The 19315-nt window shown below is 52.3% G+C and overlaps 1 protein-coding gene across 1 annotated transcript; it reads left to right on the top strand.

The window, feature by feature from the left end:
• The first annotated feature begins 7644 nt into the window (after nt 1-7644).
• On the top strand, nt 7645-16157 carry HEXA (hexosaminidase subunit alpha). Its single transcript, XM_064722408.1, has 14 exons — nt 7645-7900; nt 10693-10791; nt 11076-11141; nt 11295-11341; nt 11647-11757; nt 12238-12339; nt 12421-12553; nt 13193-13373; nt 13682-13768; nt 14109-14181; nt 14556-14736; nt 14826-14916; nt 15316-15420; nt 15896-16157. Exons 1-14 carry the CDS (start codon nt 7645-7647, stop codon nt 15957-15959), a joined length of 1596 nt encoding a protein of 531 aa, XP_064578478.1. The 3' UTR covers nt 15960-16157.
• Nucleotides 16158-19315: the final 3158 nt, after the last annotated feature.

Raw genomic sequence — 19315 nt, 5'->3', positions numbered from 1 at the left:
TACACATTACTCTGTCCTATCCCTACAGTTCCTGATAAAGCTGTGGGGGTGGGGGAGCAGAAGGTTTGGGGGGTCACCAACTTCTCCTTCTGCCCACCCAGTGATGGGACATGAGGTGAAGCTGGGGCTTGGAGCCCTCATGAAGTGTTCTATGGGCCAAGTGTGGAGAAAACTCCCAGTGCCACCATTAAATTGAATGGTCTCTGGCAAGTGACTTGTGAGGACAATGTGATGCAAATGTGAGGGGAATGTCAGGGAAAGGTATAGGAAAATAGGTTGCACTGCCTCAAAATCAGAATAAAATTGCACTGAGACCCTCCAAGCAGAAGTTCCTAATCATTCCATGGGATAAGCATGAGCCCACTGCCCCTGGGGGAACCTTACTGTGCCAGGTGGCATCTCCAAGCTCCACTGTTGCCTTCTAGTCTGTGAAGATGGTACTACTGGGTTTTCACTGGTGCCAGGCTTGATTCCCTTTATTCTTTGTTAATTTGGCGTTTTGCAGAGAGGAGAACACACGAGTGGTTTCACCCCCAGACCAGGGATAGACTTTTTTACCTCCTGGAGTTGACGAGTGCCCTGGGCAGTTCAGCAATGCTGTTCCCAGGTGGTCTCATCCCTGCCAGAGCCTCTCACCTGAACACTGAGCCGCTACAAAGGGCAGGATGAACACTGAGGTGCTGCAGGGGCTGAGCACCCTTTGTCTCAGCCTTCCCTGCCTCCAGCATCAGCTGTGCTCAGCCTGACATGGAGGAGGCTGCTGGGCTCATTGTCTGCAGCCGTTCGGGAGCTCACAGAACTCCGGTTGGCTTGGAAACAAGGCTGCAGTCTGGCCCAGAGGAGAACCAGCTGCTCCCCCCTCTCCACCACTGTTCAGCAAGGATGTGAGAGCCTGGCACGGCCCCAGGAGGGCTCCAGGGTTACCTTCTCCCGCTGGTGCTCACCTTCCACTTCCTCATGCCCTGGGGAATCATTTCTTGCCGGGGTGAAGTGGGGCCATGCGGATGTGGTGACGTTATTCACCCACTCTGCCCGGATGAAGATGAGATTCATCAGGGCAGTATGTGGTGTAGGTGTGACAAATTTCATCAGCTCTTTGGGACAGGAGTCATCTGCTGCAGCAGGATCCTGCTTCCTGCTTCTGTCACATACAAATCCCTTGTGAAACAGGAAGAAAATTAGAAGCCACATCCCAAAGGGTGTTTATTTCCTGCTGGAACACAGCATAATGATGGCTGCAGTGACAGGGGTTTACACATGCAGGTGCCCTCGGGGATCCAGGCAGATTAAGTGTCCTATGGCCTGGTAGATGTCTCTAGAACCCTCGCTGGGTACCCAGCTGCATCCTCAGACACACAGGCAGCTCCCTGAGCTCTGCTCTGCTCAGTTCAAGAGCACACAGGGGGTGTGGACTGGGCATGCACATTGCCTCATGCCATGCTACCCAGTCAATAGAGCCAGTTCTCTAATTACCCAACTTAGGTGGAATTGCAAAGGCCAGAGCTTTAATCATCCTGCCCTACATAAATGTAAGTAGCCCTGACTTGGTTCAGCTCCAGATGCACCATCTGGACATCTGCCAGGCTGGTCCCACGTCATGTGTGGGCTCAGGTGGTTGCTCCAGGTCCTCACCCCATGCTTCATCCCCAAGGGGGACTGTGTGTCACCCCCTGGGACTCTGAGCTAGTCCTGCCCAGCTGGAGGCATGCCCAGCTCCTGGCCGACAATGACAAGTCAAAAGCCTTTTTGGGGCTGCTCATCTGTCCACGGGATCCCAAGAAAGACACTGACCAAACAATGGGGTTTGGCTTTATTGGATTTTGGCAGCTTTGGACACAAAAATCCTTGGCCAAGGTGACCTTCCCCTCAGGAACAGACCCAGGAGAGTGTTTGGGAAGGAGCTGTTCCTGGGAGCAGGGACTGCCCATCTCTGGGTGCTCCAAGAACCTCCCCACAGCCCTGGCCAAGGCTGCAGAGCTCAGCCAGAGCCTTGCATGGAGCCCAGAGAGAGGAGGTTCTGGAGCCAGGCTGGGAGAGCTGGGGGTGCTCACCTGGAGAGGAGAAGTCTCCAGGGACACCTCAGAGCCCCTGTCAGTGCCTAAAGGGGCTCCAGGAGAGCTGGAGAGGGACTGGGGACAAGGGATGGAGGGACAGGACACAGGGAATGGCTTCCATTGCCAGAGGGCAGGGCTAGAAGGGGGAAAAATTCTTCCCTGTGGAGGCCCTGGCACAGGGTGCCCAGAGCAGCTTTGGCTGCCAGTGGAAGTGTCCAAGGCCAGGCTGGACAGGGTTTGGAGCACCCTGGGATAGTGGAAGGTGTCTCTGTCCATGGCAGGGAGTGAAACAAAATGATCTTTAGAGGTAGGGACCTACCTTCCTACCCAAACCATGATGGTTTTATGATCCCAGTAACAAATATTTATAAACAGCGATGGGATCATCCCAATGACATCCCACAGATAAAGGAAACCAGTTCTCCTTCTACAGTTCCAGCCTTATCTTTCCCAACTGCAAGACAGGCATCAGCATTTTGCAGCTGGTTACTCCAGCAACAGTTACAATAACACATCTCAAAAATACTCTTTGGAATGAAGTTTTAGCCGTGCCTTTTGCAAAAGGCCTTTCTTTATTTTGAAATTTCCAAGTATGAAGCCCTGGTCACCCACCACTTCCTTGTAGGTGGTTGGCAAAAGGTACCTGAGAAAAGCAGGGCTGCTGCCTTTAGCTCCTTTGGAGGGGATCTGCACTGTCTCTGGGGATTTTAGGACTCCAGCTACTTGAGGAAAGCCAAAAACTGCTCTTCTGCCCACTCTGAAAAATGATTTAGATCTCCATAGACACCTGGTGCTTTTTCACTTTATTCTTGCAAGAGCTTAATTACCCAAGTGATTCTAGTAACTGTTAACACAGAAGCTGACAAGAATAAAATATTGCCTTGCAATCACCTTGCTCCCCAAAGTTAAGCACGTGCTTACAGGATTTATGGGAGCGTCGCCTCTGGGCACAGGGAGTTTGTCACAGCGCATCCACAGGCTCTGATTGATTCCAGCTCAGCCCCACAGCCGTGACTGGGAGCAGCCAGGGACAGCAGCCACATGTACTCAGCCTCCACAAGAACTTGCAGCATCTCCTCGTGACAAGCCCTGATTCGTGATGCCAAAATGCTGTGAAAGTGCTGGTGCCCCACACCACAAACCGCCTGCAGATTCAGGGTGAACCTCCCATCCCACCCAGCCTCTTTCCTGCTCCCTCATTCCTTGAGGCAGGCAGGATCTCTGGAAAAAGCCTTTCTTCTCCATCACCAGAGACACACGGGGCTCCCACAGTGGGAGAAAGGAAATCCAGAAGATTTCTCAATGCCTAGGGTTTGATTTTGGGTGTCTGCACACTCTTTAACAACCTCAACCATAATCACGGGCTGAGCAGCCCCTCAGATCACCACTCCAAAGCTATGCAAGCTGGAGATAACCCAGAAGATAAGAGGTTCTGTGATAACATCAACAGGGGAAACACCACCAGGCTGAGCTTGAGTCAGGACCCCAAATCCTCCACACTGATGAACACATCTCACTTCAAGCTTTTTGATTTAAACTCCACTCTCAAGCTCCTAACTGTTGAAATAGCAGAATTGATAAGTGGTGGTCTAGCTGGGAAGGTAGGGATGTGGAAATGAGTTATCCTGTGCTTTGAAAAATGCTGGAATGCATCCCTGTGCCTCCAAAAGCATCCTGCCACACACCAGTTTGCTTCAGGCCCCCAAAACATCAAGATTCCTCGTGGGTGAGTTGTTAGAGCTGGTGAAAACCCCCTGGATGTGGATTTAGCATCTCATGTTTAGGATCCTCTTTGTGCACATGCTAAAGCTCCACCAAATGTCTCTGGGGGCTCCTGCTGGGTGTTTAAATGTGAGCACTCTTCTGCTTGATGACGAGCAACATCATCCCTGAAGTACAAAGATGTGCAACAGGAGGGTCCACACCTGAAAAGCCCTGGAACATGCTGACCACACTCCCTCCAGATCACCACCACAAGTAAGGACACTTCAACCCTGCAACCCTTGTGCTTGCAGTCCAAATCCCATCATAATTTTACCAAGGATTAAAGTGAAGGCAAACAAGCAAATGGAGACAGTAGTTTTGCCCAGAAAGAGATGCCAAAATCCAAGTTAGAGGTATTTCCAGGAGATGATCTGTGTTTTCCAAAGCCCTCTTCCAGCCACACCATCAACAGGTCCCTTGAGCTTGGAGTTGTTTCATTCAGGAGCAATTTTCCTGGACAGTGTTGGCTCAAAGAGCAAAGCAAGTAGAAAACTCATGCCCTGTGAAGGTGTTCATGAATGGCTTCTCATCAGAGGAAGAATCTGTGTGCAAAACACCCTCCTGGTTAAATGCAGAAGCAGCCAACATTATGGGGAGTTAGGCAGCATAATAAATGGAATTATATATTTTAAAAATGTTGTGCTGCAACTGCACTGATAGCCCAAAGGCCACCTTCATGCCCTGAAGTCAAACAAACCAGAAAGACTCAAATGTGACACCAGCCAGGTTTTATAATGATTTATATCAGAATAATTAATTTGGATTGTTACCAAATTCATTGTTGGTAGCAAGTAGGTAATCCAGCAATGTCCTGGCACAGCAGTTTTTGGCAGTCCCCCAGCAAGTCCCAACTTTTGCATCAGAGGGGTTTGTAGAGTGTTACCTAAGCCAGTACAACCCTGCCTGGGGCTCACTCCCTGCATGTTCCTTGCTGAAATACCTTGGAAAAGGCCTCCCAGGTGGTTTTACCAGCCTGCAGATCTGCTCTGAGCCCAGGAGCTGGTTATTGATGGGCTACTGAAGAGCATCAGCAGCTTCAGGCCTGCCACAGGACAGAGTGCAAACCAGGTTCTTCCAGCCAAGCTCCACAGTTAGACACACACTTAAGCAGTTTTTTTTATGTAAAGAAACACTCGAAAATCAGACTGTTAGTCTGGATTAATGCCGGCCAGCTACAGATGAACTTCAATGAGTCATCCCCCAGAGACATCAGGTCCCCTAAAATAGCATCAGCAACTGAATCTGTAGAAAGGCTGGAATATTTGGACTGAAAGCTCTGATCACAATGCTTTACATAAGCTGGCAAACATGCCACCCTCCCCAGGCTGAAATGAGAATTTGCCTCAAGCCAGGGCACTCCCACAGTTCTGTCTCATGTGCTGGGAAGCACAGTCCTGACATTGCCTGATGCAAGACAGCAAGAAACTGGCTTGTTTGGGGTGGTTTTCCTTCCACTGAAATTTTAATTCAGTGAAACTACTTGAGGACAAGTCAAGAGATACTGAAATCAACCAAATACAGTCAGAAAATGGTGGTAACAGCTGGTGCTCCAGAAGTTTGCACAGAGAAAAGCAACAAACCCAGATCAAGACCACAGAGGTTTTATGCAGACTGGCAGCAGGAAACTTGAACACAAGGAATGACAGGGGCCACTTTCCCAGAGGTCTGACACAGGCTGGAATACAGGACAGAGGATGCGTGATGAGGACAGAGATAGAGAAGGGCCACAAAATCCTGAAAGAATAGTGAGGAAGCAGCCTGGCATGTGCCATTGTGTTGAATTTGGGTCCTGCCACCTCTGTAGGGAAAACAAGGGATGATTGTCAGGAGCCTGAGGGAACCAACAGGTTTTAATTGCCCCTTCAATTGGTCCCTCTCCTGGGACCTCTACCCATGAACCCCATAAGCTCCATTCAATCTGAGATCCAGGCAACCAATTCCTCCTGATCTCTGCTATGAGTGTGCCTGCTCCTAGGTATTCCTAAACTGATGCTGGACTTCCCTTGGTGCCTTTAATTCTCTGGGTGATACCTGGGCTGTTGGTCCAGCCCTGTGGTCTATTAGCCTGGCTGTGGAGGTACAACTACCTGGCAAGGCTGTGCCTGTCCTTGGCTCCTGGGTCACCTTCCCATTAGATGGACTTTGCTGTTTTACACAGCTGGAGAAGAAAGATGCAGTGCTGTGTAGGTGTTGAGCTCATGGCAACACCATTTGGCTCTCTTTGACCCCCTTCCTGATGGAGCCCAGCTTCTCTATCTCTAGGTGACCCTTAGTCCTAGAGATAGGAGCTCCCCATGAGCTCCCTATAAATTTTCACTAACCTCATTAAATTCCCACAATCCCATTTAGACCCAAACCTGGCTGTGATCTCCTCCTGGTGCCTCATTTCCCCACAACTGTTTCACCTCCACATCACCCCCAAGAACTTCACTGGAACCTCACAGGCTCCTTCAGCACTGGAGAGCACCTCCCTCCATCTCTCCCCAGCCCCACTGAAACCCTTCCATGTCTTTTTCTTTCCCCATCGCTCCCCAGCTTTGTGCTGGTGCTATTCTAACCTTTGACAACAAGTTTCTTGTGGGTTTTTTTTTCTACAAAAAGCTTTTTTCCTGTTGATCCTGTTCTCTCTACACTGCTCCCATGAGGGACAATCCCTTACATTCCCCACCAGACCTTTCCATAGTTCTGTCCTGCTCACACAGAATGGTTTTTCCTCTTGTGTGATGGGGCCATCTCCCTTGTCACACTTTCTCCTGTGCTATTTGTTTCATTTCCTGCTTGCTCCCATGCCTCTGGCTTGTCTCCCAGCACACCTGATACCTTGGAGTTTTCTGGGACAACAGGTTTTTAATAATTTGATGGAGTGAGTTCACTTGTAGGTTTGTGCTGCCAATTAGATGGGTAAGATCTGGGCTTAAGGCCCTTATTTGAGTTGGGGATTGCTAAGGAAAGCAGAGCTGGAGGGAAGAAGCAAAATTAAATAGAGTTCATCTGAGGTTAAGGCTTTCCTTGGAAAAGCCAAGCCCTGCATAGAAAGCATCCCTGCACCATTTCACTGTGAGGATCCACCATGGGATAAGGCCCCTTTTATTTGTACAACCCAGTCAATATTTGACTGGCCACATATAAAATATCCTTGGAAATCTGTGCAAAGGATGATTTATATATTGCTCATAAAAATACACAGCACCAACAGAAGATGCTTAAACCAAAGGTGGATGCAAAGCATGGGCAAGGGGTGCTGGTTTTAAACTGAGACAGGTCTAGTTAGGTTAGATACAAGGAAGAATTTATTTACAATGAGGGTGGTGAGGCCCTGGTGTAGGTTGCCCAGAGAAGCTGTAGGTGCCCCATCCCTGGAAGCGCCCAAAGCCAGGTTGGACACAGGGATTGGAGCAAGGTGGGACAGAGGAAGATGTCCCTGCTCATGGCTGGGGCTGGAATTAAATAGTCTTTAAGATCCCTTTCAGCCCAAACACTACATGATTCCACAAAAGCAGCACGGGTGAAATAAGTGATTTAAACCCTCAATCTCCTCAAACCCCGAGGCAGGCTGCTGAGGCTCCTTCTGCTGAGGCAGAAATCATGGCTGGGGTGGGGGGGCTGTAAAGCCTGAAGGCTGGGACAGAAATTATTTTCAGTGGGGAGCTGCAGGGGTTTCCGAACTTTATTACGAGAGAACGAGGGAAGGGTGGACTGGCGAGGGAGGCTGTGGGGCGAGGGGACAGCGGAGGGGAGGCCGTGAGGGCGGGCCCGAGCTGCCATTTCGCGGCCGCCCGGCCCCCCGCTGTCGGGCGGTGCCGCCTCCCTCAGGCTCGGGCGCGACATGGCGGCGGCGCGGGCGCTGCAGCTGTCGCTGCTCCGGCTGCTGCTGCTCCCGCCGCTGCTGCTGCCGGGCCCGGCGGGGGCCGTGTGGCCGCAGCCCCAGTCCCAGAGCTTCCCGCCCGGCGGCGGCCGCTGCCCGGTGCCGGCCCGCCGGTTCCGCTTCGCCGTGGCGGACGGCTCGGCCGTGGGGCCGGGCTGCGCCGTGCTGGACGCCGCCTTCCAGCGGTACTGGCCGCTGCTCTTCGGCCGTGCCACCGGTGAGGGCCGCGGCGGGCGCTGACCCTTTTCCTCTGTGGCTTTGAGCTTAAACAGCCCCGCACACCCTCGCTAAGTTTGGGGTCAGACCGCGGGGTTTGGTGGCCGTGTGCCTCCCCTCAGTTCTGCGGCGGCAGGTGGGGTGGGAGTTGTGGCTTGGACGGAGTCTGGTGGCAAGGGCAGCGATGGGTTGGGATTTGGAGAGCAATGCCTATGGCACGTGTGGAAGGAATGTAATCGAGTTTGGCACTGCACTAGTTGTCCTTCTGCCAGGATTTCAGCTCTCGCTATCAAGAGTTTTCTCTATTTCATTTTTTGCTTCCTCCAGGTAGTGTTAATCTCTCATTTCACTTCCTTCTCTTGTGGCTGCAGGGAGAGCTGCTCCCAGTCTTGCAGCCATTCCTGCTTCAGGGTTACTGCTCAGTCTTGGCTGTTCTCATTCGTAGCAGCTCTAGGTGGTCTGTGTGAGGTCTCACCTTGAGGAAAGACTTAATGCTTTGTGTGTGTTCTTCCAAGTACGTACTTGTGCCACGGGACACCTCTGCCAAAGTGGAGCTGCTAAAAGTCCTGAGGGAGCATGGCTTTTCTGCCAGGGAGGGATTAGCTCCTGGATTCATCCTGAAATTGTAGGGTAAGATGAGGAAAGGCAAAAGCTTTGAGAGTCTGGATTTGCTATGGGACAGGCTCTAAGGGTTTCTTGAACCCAGACTTCTTCATGACAGCTCCCATTGCTTGCCTGGGATGAGCTGCAGGAAATCTCTTGGCTGTGGAGCCGACGTTCAGGGACGCTCAGTAGCTGCGTGGGTCTGCTGCAGCCTGAAGTGCTATATGCAGGGAGTATGAAGCACTTCATTCATCAAAAAGAGCTAGTAACTCTGCTCCCGAGTGTTTTAAATGTCAGTGTGAACTCTGTCGCTGCTGATCAAAGCAGAGAAGGGTGGCAGTGTTGGAAGCTGCTTGGCTTTGTCTTGAGTACATCATACTTTGAAAAAAGCAGGTTTGAAACGGAGAACCCTTTGGCTTATTTTATTTCTTCAACTCTTGTGAGTAGAAGTAGAAATAAATTTTGATTTGAGAGCCAAAAAGACTCCTCTTGGTTCTCTTTTGCTGCTAGGAACTAAAAACAGCTGATCTAATTATTCACGCTCTCCTGTTCCACTCAGAGGGGAAATGTGACCATCAAATCACTTGGAGCAACACTGCGATCACAAGATCCAGCTCACACTCATCACTTTCCATATGCCCTGCTTTCTGATGTTCAAGCTACACAAATTATTTTAAGGCCTTTTTTCCCCTCTTTTCCTTCAGTTTTTTTTTTTTTGGTCTTTTTTTTCCGCATGGGTGGTTAGTAAGAACAGGCAGTGGAAACCTTGGATGAAAGAAAATAATTTGTATTAATAGAGGAAATAAATGGCAGAAAGCATTTTCTGGCTGCGCTGCCTTGCAGGTGTGGTTGGTGGTGGTGCCTGTGTGCACCTTGGCTTTGGGGGCCGTGTTTGGGTTGGGAAGCAGCTCACCCAGCAGGTTCAAACACGGTGTGTGATGGTGGCCCCAATTCTGTGGGGGCTCCTCAGCAGAATGAGTGCTGCCAGGCCTGAGAGCGGCTGTTCCCGGTGAGCTGCCGCCTTCCCGAGCGGAGGGAGCAGGTCTTGCTGTGCTGCTTGCACATCTGTGAGGTTGCCTTGGCTACCAGCTTGTCTGCAGCCGAGAGGAAAGCTCAAAACAGGGCTGGCTTCAAGCTGTTTTCCTTCTCTCCGCAGAGGTTTCGTCATCCCTTCATGGAGAAATGGGGATTTCTGTGAGCTCCTGTGAGCTGTGGAGCAGGGGCTCTCTGCATTTCTGTGAAATGCTGGCAGTGCCACAATCTCTCTGGAAGCTTCTTGGTGCTCTTGGCTCGTTCAAAGCCAAGCTGTTTATTTTTAGTGACCACCCTGAGCTTTGGCTGTTTTGGGAATGCTGTGGGGTGTAGGTACAGACCTTGGCTGGGATGAGCAGGGTCCCACCCTGCCACCCCATGTTTCTTCTGGCAACTGACTGCTCTAAGTCCATTGTACCCCAATGAAGGTTGAGTATCCATTTGGAATGGGGGAGTGACTCAAGTGGGAATTCAGGCTTGTGCATCCTTGGAAGTGCTCTTCAGTTAGGGAAGTGTGCCCAGAGCTCCTGCTTGAGGTCTAAATGTGACTGGGTTTGTTTCTCTGGCTGCTACACCTGGGACCTGCTCTGCAGAAGGTGCAGTCAGCTGGGAGCTTTCTGAGCTGGGTGAGACCTTTTGATCGCCTCTAACTCAGCCCAGTTTAGCAGCTTCGTTTTCCACCCTTTTTAAAAGGAAGGTGGAAACATTCACGTTTTCTTTGCCCTTTTCCAAGAAGTTTGAGTGGAGCAGAGCTCTTGGGCTTGTAGTTTTTTGCAGTGCCGGGAGATCTTGGAAACAAGAAGCTCTTCACCCTCCTAGAGAAGCTTTCACTAGCCATGGCTGTAACGTAAGAGCCAGGGCTGGTGTCCAGGAAACCTCAGGGGCTGCTGCTGGTCCATATTCTGATGTTTCTCCTCTCTTGTGTGCTCCTTTAAGCTTCTTTGTGGGCTTTCTCACAGGTTGGGATCAATTCATGTTCCCCTGGTTGGCTGTGTTGAAATTAACCCCTGCTGAGCACCATGGTGTCTGTTTTGGGGTGCAGGAAGGGGTGCCTGTGTCTGCCTCCATCCCTAGCTGGGCTGGGAGGATGGTGGTGGGCTTGGAAGCAGGGAAAAGAGCTGGGATGGGGTTGATGTGCATGGTCTGTGTCCTTTGCAGAGAATGAGCCGTCCTGGGAAACGCCCTGCGCCAATCTTCTCGTCTATGTTTCCACTCCAGGCTGCGATGGGTTTCCCAGCCTGGACTCCAGCGAGAGCTGTAAGTGACAGGGTTGGGAGTGAGAGGGAATGTGGCTGTTTCTGTGCCTGTCACTGGGAAGTAGCACTGTGCAGGTACCCTTGGATTTGGAGAGGGCACCGATTCCCTGCTGTTGAGACACTGGGGCAGGGCAGGAGGGTGCTGATAAAGCAGTGGAGAGAGGATTAAAACAGCAAGAGAGGGCCAAAATTCAGTTCTTTCGGGTCTGAAGGTGCAGTTCTGTACTGAGTCCTGCCCAGTGCTGTTGTGGCAGTGTGGGACATCCCCCTGATGCTGTTTTTCAGATAAGCTGTCTGTCTCCAAAGGCTCCATGCTGCTCGCAGCAGAGACCATCTGGGGAGCTCTCCGAGGTGAGCTGTGCTTCCCACAGGGCATTCCCACTCTCCCTGCCTCGGGCCTGTGGGGATGTCTCAGTGCCTCTCTCTTTCCATAGACTTTGTTAATTGAGCTCTGCTCCTTTGGGGGTGTCTGTGCTGACAAAGGGGCTGTGTGTTTTCCTGCAGGCCTGGAAACATTCAGCCAGCTTGTTGGGAGAGATGAGAATGGCATGGTGAGTCCTGGCCTCATCCCCTGGGGGCAGGCAGCTCCCATGGGGACAGGCTGAGGTTGCTGGGATGCTTGGGATGAGTGGGCACAGCCTTGCCAAGGGCCAAGTGGAAATTCATGGATCCATCCAGATCCCTGCTTTCTGAGTGGGTAAAGAAGTGCTGCAGCTTTTTCTGGACGCTGCACTCTGGGCAGTGAGGGCGCCTCTGTCCTGCCAGCCCTGGGGACAATGGTGACCCTCAGTGTCTCTTGCTAATGGCCATTTGTCCAACATCCTGCTCACATCTTCCTCGTGTCTTCTGTGTGCAGTACTACATCAATGAGACAGAAATCGTGGACTTTCCCCGCTTCCCTCACCGGGGACTGTTGCTGGACACCTCTCGTCACTACCTGCCTCTGAAAGCTATCCTGGAAACTCTGGTAGGGCATCTGTGCTGGGAGATGAGATGGCTTAATTGGGTGTCCCTTCCCCTGTGACAACTGAGCTCCCTTGTTTGGGTGATTTCTCAGCTGCCTTTGTTAAAAAGAAAACTCTGAGATATTTTGGATCCCTGCAGTCCAGGTTACTCTTCAGGGCTGAATTGTTTCTAAGGCAAGGGAAAACACTGGCAAAGGTGGGTGGTGGTTCTATGCTCATCCCAAGCAGAATAAAACTCCCAGATCTCCACCAGTGGCTCAGTTACAGGGAGAGCTGGGATTTTACTAAGCAGAAGTATTCCTGGCCATGTGCAACTTTTGTGTTTAGAGAGAGGTGTCTGAATCTCTCTTGGATCCTGGGGAGCATTTAGGGACTCTGCCTTGTCCTTCTGGATCTGGAAGACCTTGTTCTCTATCTGTGCCAAGCTGGGTGACCTTTCATAAGGGATGGGACGTGTTCATCTTTGTCCTGTTCCTTCCCAGGACGTCATGGCTTACAACAAGTTCAATGTCTTTCACTGGCACATTGTAGATGACCCATCTTTCCCCTATGAGAGTTCCACGTTCCCAGAGCTCAGCAAGCAGGTAATGATCACCCTGTAAAGCCCAGCTCAGGTGAGCAGATCCCTGCTCCTGAGCAAGGCACTGAGCTTTCCTGTGTCCCAGGGAGCCTTCAATGCCATGACCCACGTGTACACGGCCAGCGACGTGCGCAGCGTGATCGAGTACGCGCGGCTGCGCGGCATCCGGGTCATCGCCGAGTTCGACACCCCCGGCCACACGCTCTCCTGGGGGCCAGGTGAGGAGCACACCCTGCCTGCTGCTGCCCTGAGGAGACTTGGAGCTGTCCCAGGGGCAGGGATGGCTGCTGCAGTCTGGACCCTAAAAGCTGGGTGTGAGCAGCAGTGTCTCACAGGCTGGCTTGGATGAGGAGCAAACCGTTATTTGGGGGATGTGGGACCCAGTGGTCCAACTTCAAGAGCAAAATTCAAAGGGAAACATTTCCACATTTCCATCTTTTCTTGGGTCCAAACTGGGTGGTTTTTTTGTGGGAGCATCTGCTCTGTCAAAACTAAGAACATGGCTTATTGCAAGGATCTTGTGTTTAACTGAGGGTGCAGCTGGCCAAGCTTCCTTGCTCTGCTCAGCTGTGTCCCAGTCCTGACACACTGCTGTCTACTCCAGGGACTGTGTCTCCTATGTCTAGAAGTGCAAGAAGCTCCAGGAAAACATTCCATTGTCTTTTTTTTCCTTTCCCTGCCTCCAAATGCCAGGGCCCATGTTAGAATTCTCCATGTGTGTGGTCACAGCTGGAACTGTGGCTGTCCCTCCTTCCCTGTCCCCTGACAGGCCCTAAGTTGTGCATTGAGGGGCATTGTAGAGGATGATATGGCCACACTTTGCCCCTTCCTCACCATCCTGCATTTGTTACCATCAGGTGCTCCAGGCCTCCTGACTCCCTGCTATGTGGGCCAGGGTCCTTCTGGAGTCTATGGGCCCATCAACCCCATTGTTAACAGCACCTACCAGTTTGTGACCAGTTTGTTCCAAGAGGTCAGCGCTGTGTTCCCAGACTTCTATCTCCACCTTGGTGGTGATGAGGTAGATTTCACGTGCTGGTGAGTTTGAGATCAGTCTGGATGGGGGCTGGGGGTGGGTATTTGGGATTGGAGTCCCAGCCCATGGTTTCTTGGTCATGAGCTTTGGTGTCCTGCTCTCCCAGGGCAGGGGTAGTGGTGGTGCTTGGGATTTTTGGGATTTCTGTGCTCATGGTGATGCTGAATGTAGGGAGCTGCTGGTGCTGGTCCAGCCCAGCTCTGGAGTACCTGGGCAAGCCTTGGGCTGTTGTGGGAGGGACTTGACCATGCCTTGACCTTACTGCAGAGCTAAGGTTGCAATGGTTTTATTTCTTCTCTTTGGTGCACAGGAAATCCAATCCAGAAATCCGTGCTTTCATGGCTCAGATGGGCCTTGGTCAAGATTACAAAAAATTAGAGTCTTTCTACATCCAGAGGTAAGGACAGGACATCCAGGGCCTGCTGCTGCACTGTGTAACCAGCTGAAATGTCTTCTGTCCTGGGGACACCAGATGTCCTTTCCAGGAGCTTCCCTGTTGGTCATGTCTCCCTGACCCCAAAAGGGAACATTTTAGTGGGAGATTGACCACAAAAAACCCTGGGGCTGAGGAGAAAGAAGTCCCATAAGGGGCTGTGCTCTTTCTCTTCTCCTTCAGAAGCACCTCCACATCCTGCTGAGGGTGTTGGGAATATCTGTGCTGCTCCTTAGGCTGTATGTAACCACCAAAGAGGGAAATCAGTGAGATCACCCAAAACTTGGTACTTTTCCCACTCCAGGCTTCTGGACATCGTCTCTTCCCTCGGCAAAGGTTATATTGTGTGGCAGGAGGTGTTTGACAACGACGTGAAGGTGAGAGCTGCCTGTGCTGGGTGAGCAGTGCCAGCACCCCCCTGACACACTGTGTGATCTGGGGCTGCTGGGTGTTACTCTGTAATGGGACTGTGGTCGGTCTCAAGATGGTGCTGCCAGTGAGCTGCCCTCATCTTGGCTTTGTCACACTGCTGCCAATGCTCTGCTTGCTCTAGGATGCAGGTTTTAACCCTTCCCAGGACACTCTGCAATTGTTCCTGCAAACCAGATGGGAAGTGGCTCAAAAATGAAGCCCAAGTCTGCCTCAGCTTCCTTTTGGGGATGTGGAGGGATCAGGGCACTCTGCTCAGGGGGGCAGGTGATGTTCCTGTCACTGCACTGATCCCTGCCCCGTGTTCACCTGTGCTCCTCAGCTGAGGCCTGACACCATCATCCACGTGTGGAAGGAGAACGACCTGCAGTACCTGAACGAGATCGCCAATGTCACCAGGTCTGGCTACAGGGCTCTGCTCTCTGCTCCCTGGTACCTCAACCGCATCTCCTACGGGCAGGACTGGATAAAAGCCTATAAGGTGGAGCCCTTGATGTTTGAAGGTGTGTTCCTTGTGCCCCTTTCTGCATGGCAGCTGCCTTGGCACTCAGATGCAGTGCCAGGAGTGGCTGTTTTGCTGTCCCCTCCACAGGCAGCCCTGAGCAGAAGGCCCTGGTGATCGGTGGTGAGGCCTGCATGTGGGGTGAATATGTGGATGTCACCAACCTGACCCCCAGGCTCTGGTAAGAGGGACCACAGGGAGGTCACTTGGGTTGTGTGGGGCTGGGCTTGCATCCCTTTTCTTTGCCATCGAGTGTCATGTGCTGAACTCATGGGTTTGGTCTGCACATGGTGCCTGTCCCTGTCCTCCCTGTGCTGGTAACAGCTTCACTGGGCTGAAATGGGAGTTTGCAAAGCTGTAACAACCTGGCTGGTGCAGCCAGGTTGTGTTTAACACCCCTCTGTGCTGTCACCCTGGTCTGCTTCTGATGGGCACATGTCCAGGAACAGATCTTGGGATACTCTGAAGCCTTTGTGTGTGGAAGGACACTGGTTAGAAAAGTGCTTGGGAGTTCAGGGCTTCATGTAAGAATCTTGTGAGCTCCCCCTTGTCCTGACTGCCTGTCCCTTGTCTCTTCAAGGCCAAGAGCTGGGGCTGTAGCTGAAAGACTCTGGAGCAATGAGACTGTTGGGAACGTGCAGGACGCATACGCCCGGCTGGCGGAGTTCCGCTGCACGCTGCTCGGGTAACCATCCTGGGGCAACACCCCTGCCCTGCTGCTCTGGGCTCAGCCCTGGGAGGGCAGGAGGGAGAGGGGCTTGCCCTGCTGCAAAATGACCCTTGTTCCTCTGGAAAGCCCTGGTTTTTGTGCTGCCTGTGCGTGGGCAGAGCTTGCTTTGTGCAGCGCTGGAGGAGCGCTCCTGCTGCTGGCGTAGGCTGGTGGCTCTGGCGAGGAGAGGGCTTTGTGCTCAGGAAGGAGGGGACTTGTCAGCTCTTGCCACTCCTCCTGCAGCACCAGCTTCCCCAGGAAACCCGTCCTCACCCCGTGCTCCCACACATGAGCAAAAAACTGTTTGTAAGCACAGGATGAAAACCACTCCCTCCTTGTCACACCTGAAACGAGGCACCCACAGCCACCCTGTGCCACTGGACACCCTCAGACCTGGTGGTGTCTCTGCCTGTGCCCTCTCCCTGATGCCATCCTTCTGTTCTCTTCCCAGGCGTGGTGTCCAGGCACAGCCTCTCTACGTTGGATACTGTGAGCATGAATTTGGCGAGGTTTGAAGGAGAGCCCCACTGCCCTGTCTCTGCATGCAGGAGGAATGTTCCCCCCTCAGAAGGGCAGAGGGACCCCTTCCCACCCCACCCTCTGCTCTGGCTTCATTACAATGAACATTTCTTTTGCCTCGGCATGCACTTTTTACCTCTTTTTCTATTTTTATTTCTTTAAATCTATAAATAAATGACCCCAAAGAGGAAAAAGGTGCCTATTCCTGCTCATCTGGGGCTTGGGACACTGTGCCAGGGTTAGCAGGAGATGGGTAGGGCTTGCTCCAGAGATGCTGGTGGAGAAGCATCATCCTGGCAGCTCTGGAGTTGCAGGGTGCCTGCTCAGCTGGATGAACTGTGCTTAGCCTCTGCTTTTGTCCCAGAGTTTGCTTCTGCAGTCACATTGTGCTGTGGGGTCCTGTCCTTGTCCCTTCTGTCTCCTGTGATGGCCATGCCTGCAAGCCACCACCTCTGCTGCCCTAAACCCTGGTTGCTGCCACCTCCTGTGACTTTTCCTCAGCAGATAACACCCTGGAGCCCCTCTGAGGAGCCCTTGCAAATCTGCTGAGTGGTGCATGGACACTGCAAAAGCTCTGCTCAGCTCTTCAGGCTGTCACCTCTGCCTGGGATTTGGCCAACTGACCCATCCTCCTCCTGCTCTGTTACTCTCAGGGTGGGGAGCTCAGCTCCAGGTCTCCTCCATCCAGAGGGGTTGGTTTCAATGGTGTTTACCTTGGAGAAGAAACCAGTGTTGCTGCTGTCCCACGGAACTGGGACAGGTGTGATTGTTGTCCTTCCATGGCTGGGATTGCCGTGCTGGAAACGGCATTCAGCTGAAAGCAGGGAATCTGTCAGGGACAAATCCTGGCTGGCTGGGACTGTTGTATGTGTGTCTTGGTCTTAAGTGAGTGAGATGCACTGTTATGGCTGGAAACCTTTCATGACTGAACTTGAAATTAAAAATAGTGAATTAACAGTTATTACTGCCTCCTATTTTTACAAGTCAGATTTTTTTTCCTTTTTTTTTTTCTCCCCAGCGTGCTGTAACGTGGTACCTTGGCTGGGTGCTTTTGTTACTGCAGGGAGCTGCTGCCTGCAGGGCTGGGGCAAGCTGGCTTTGGGATGGGTGCTCTGTTCAGAAGAATGTTGCTCTGTTCCCACAGATGATGCTATCCCATTGCCTGCCCTCGTTCCACCTGCCCTTCTGCCTTGCTGGGCTCCCTTTCCCCCATAACCAGGTGTGAGAGCCCCCAGGGCTTGGGATACCCACGGAAGACCCCCAGTACTGAAGCCTGGTGTGATCCAGATTAAACATCACCCATGATCCCATTTCGCAGGGTGTCTGCACCAGCATTTTCCCAAACCCGCCCTCACGGAGGTGGCTCAGTGACGTTTCCAGCCCCGGACGGGCCGGGATCCCGGGAGCGCCCCGCTCTCCCCGCCGCGCCTTTGCCGGCTGGCCCGTTCCTTCCAGAACATCTATTTTGGTCGTGTAAAACTTGCCGGGGAGCAGGGAACAGGGAACAGGCAGCGTGTGAATCACTCGGGGCCAACGGGTTTAAAAATAAACCCAAGCGGCGGCGAGGAGCAGCCGCCAAGCCCCCGGATTCCGGCAGGATTGTGCTCCACACGTCCCAAACCCACCCGTGGGCACCGGCACCAGCCAGGGGAGTTTATTGGGACACGCTCACAGCGGCGGGCACCTGTGTGCATGGCGTGTGTGAGGGCTTGTAAACGCGTGTGTGCATCGGGGGTGTGCCTGCAAGCGTGTGTGCAAGGTGTAAATACTCGGGGGGTGTTATGTGTGTACTTGTAAATACTTGGTGTGTGTTATGTGTGTGCTTGTAAACACGTGTGCACTGTGGGCATTGTGTGTGTGTGTGCTTGTAAACCACGTGGTGCTGCACGTGTGGCAATTAAATTGGTGTTATGTGTGTGCTTGTAAAACTTCGATGTGTGCGTGTGTATGTGGGCATCGTGTGTGTGTGCTTGTAAACACGTGCACTGTGAGCATCGTGTGTGTGTGCTTGTAAACACGTGTGCACTGTGAGCATTTTGTGTGTGTGCTTGTAAACACGTGTGTGCATCGGGGGTGTGCCTGCAAGCGTGTGTGCAAGGTGTAAATACTCGGGGGGTGTTATGTGTGTGCTTGTAAATACTGTGAGTCGTTATGTGTGTGCTTGTAAACATGTGTGCACTGTGAGCATTTTGTGTGCACTGTGTGCTTGTAAACACGTGTGTGCATCGGTGTGTGCCTGCAAGCGTGTGTGCAAGGTGTAAATACTGGGGGGGTGTTATGTGTGTGCTTGTAAACACGTGTGCACTGTGGGCTTTGTGTGTGTGTGTGCTTGTAAACACGTGTGCACATGTGGGCACTTGGGGTGAGTGCTGCTGTTGTAAAACGTGTGCCTGTGTGGGCTTGTGTGTGTGTGTGCTTGTAAACACGTGTGTGCATCGAGTGTGTGCCTGCAAGCATGTGTGCAAGGTGTAAATACTGGGGGTGTGCTATGTGTGTGCTTGTAAACATGTGTGTGTTGTGGGCATCGTGTGTGGGTGCTTGTAAACACGTGTCTGCTTGTGAGCACACGCTTGCACACACGTGGTTGTGGGTCCTCACATCCACTCGTGCACACACATGCATTAAGGGCCCTTGCACGTGTGCACTCACACACCTGCACAAATGCACTCGCTCACATGTGCATGTGGGTCCTTGCACAAACTTGCATACGTGTGCGTATAGGTGCTTGCATGCATACACTTGTGCACGTGCCTGCACACCTGTCCATATGGATCCTTGCACACTTGCACAGATGTGAATGTGTAACCCTCATGCACATACTTGCACTCACGTGTACACACACACACTTCCACTCATGAGCAAGGGAGCCCTTGTACACATGTGCATATGGGTCCTTGCAAGCCCATACATTCCTGTACACACTTGCACACACATGCACACCTGCACACACGTGCAACTACCCCCACACATCATTGCCCAGACTCACACACATGTGCTGTGCATGCCCTTGCACCCACTTACACACTTGCGTGCACTCTTGCAGCCCCTGTATGTTCTTGCACATGCTTGAACATGCATGCACATGTTTGTGCAGACTTGCACGTGCTTGCACACATGCTCACACACACATGTACACAGTGGCACACGCTCACAGCCCTTCCCACACTCACAAGCCCCTGCACACACGAGGCAGCACGCTGGGGAAGCCAGGCTTCCCCTCACCTGGCTGCTGCTTTGGGACTAATTAATTAATTAACGACAACACCAGGTATTAAAGCTGCTCAGTCTAATTACAGATCTTTCGGGGTGACATGGGATGCAGGAGGGAAGTGCTCTCCTCCTCCCCCTTCTG

The sequence above is a fragment of the Zonotrichia leucophrys genome, chromosome 10 (genome assembly GCF_028769735.1).
Source record: "Zonotrichia leucophrys gambelii isolate GWCS_2022_RI chromosome 10, RI_Zleu_2.0, whole genome shotgun sequence".
Classification (NCBI taxonomy): domain Eukaryota; kingdom Metazoa; phylum Chordata; class Aves; order Passeriformes; family Passerellidae; genus Zonotrichia; species Zonotrichia leucophrys.
Note: the sequence above shows the minus strand (reverse complement) of the source record. Positions and strands in the feature narration are given on the sequence as shown.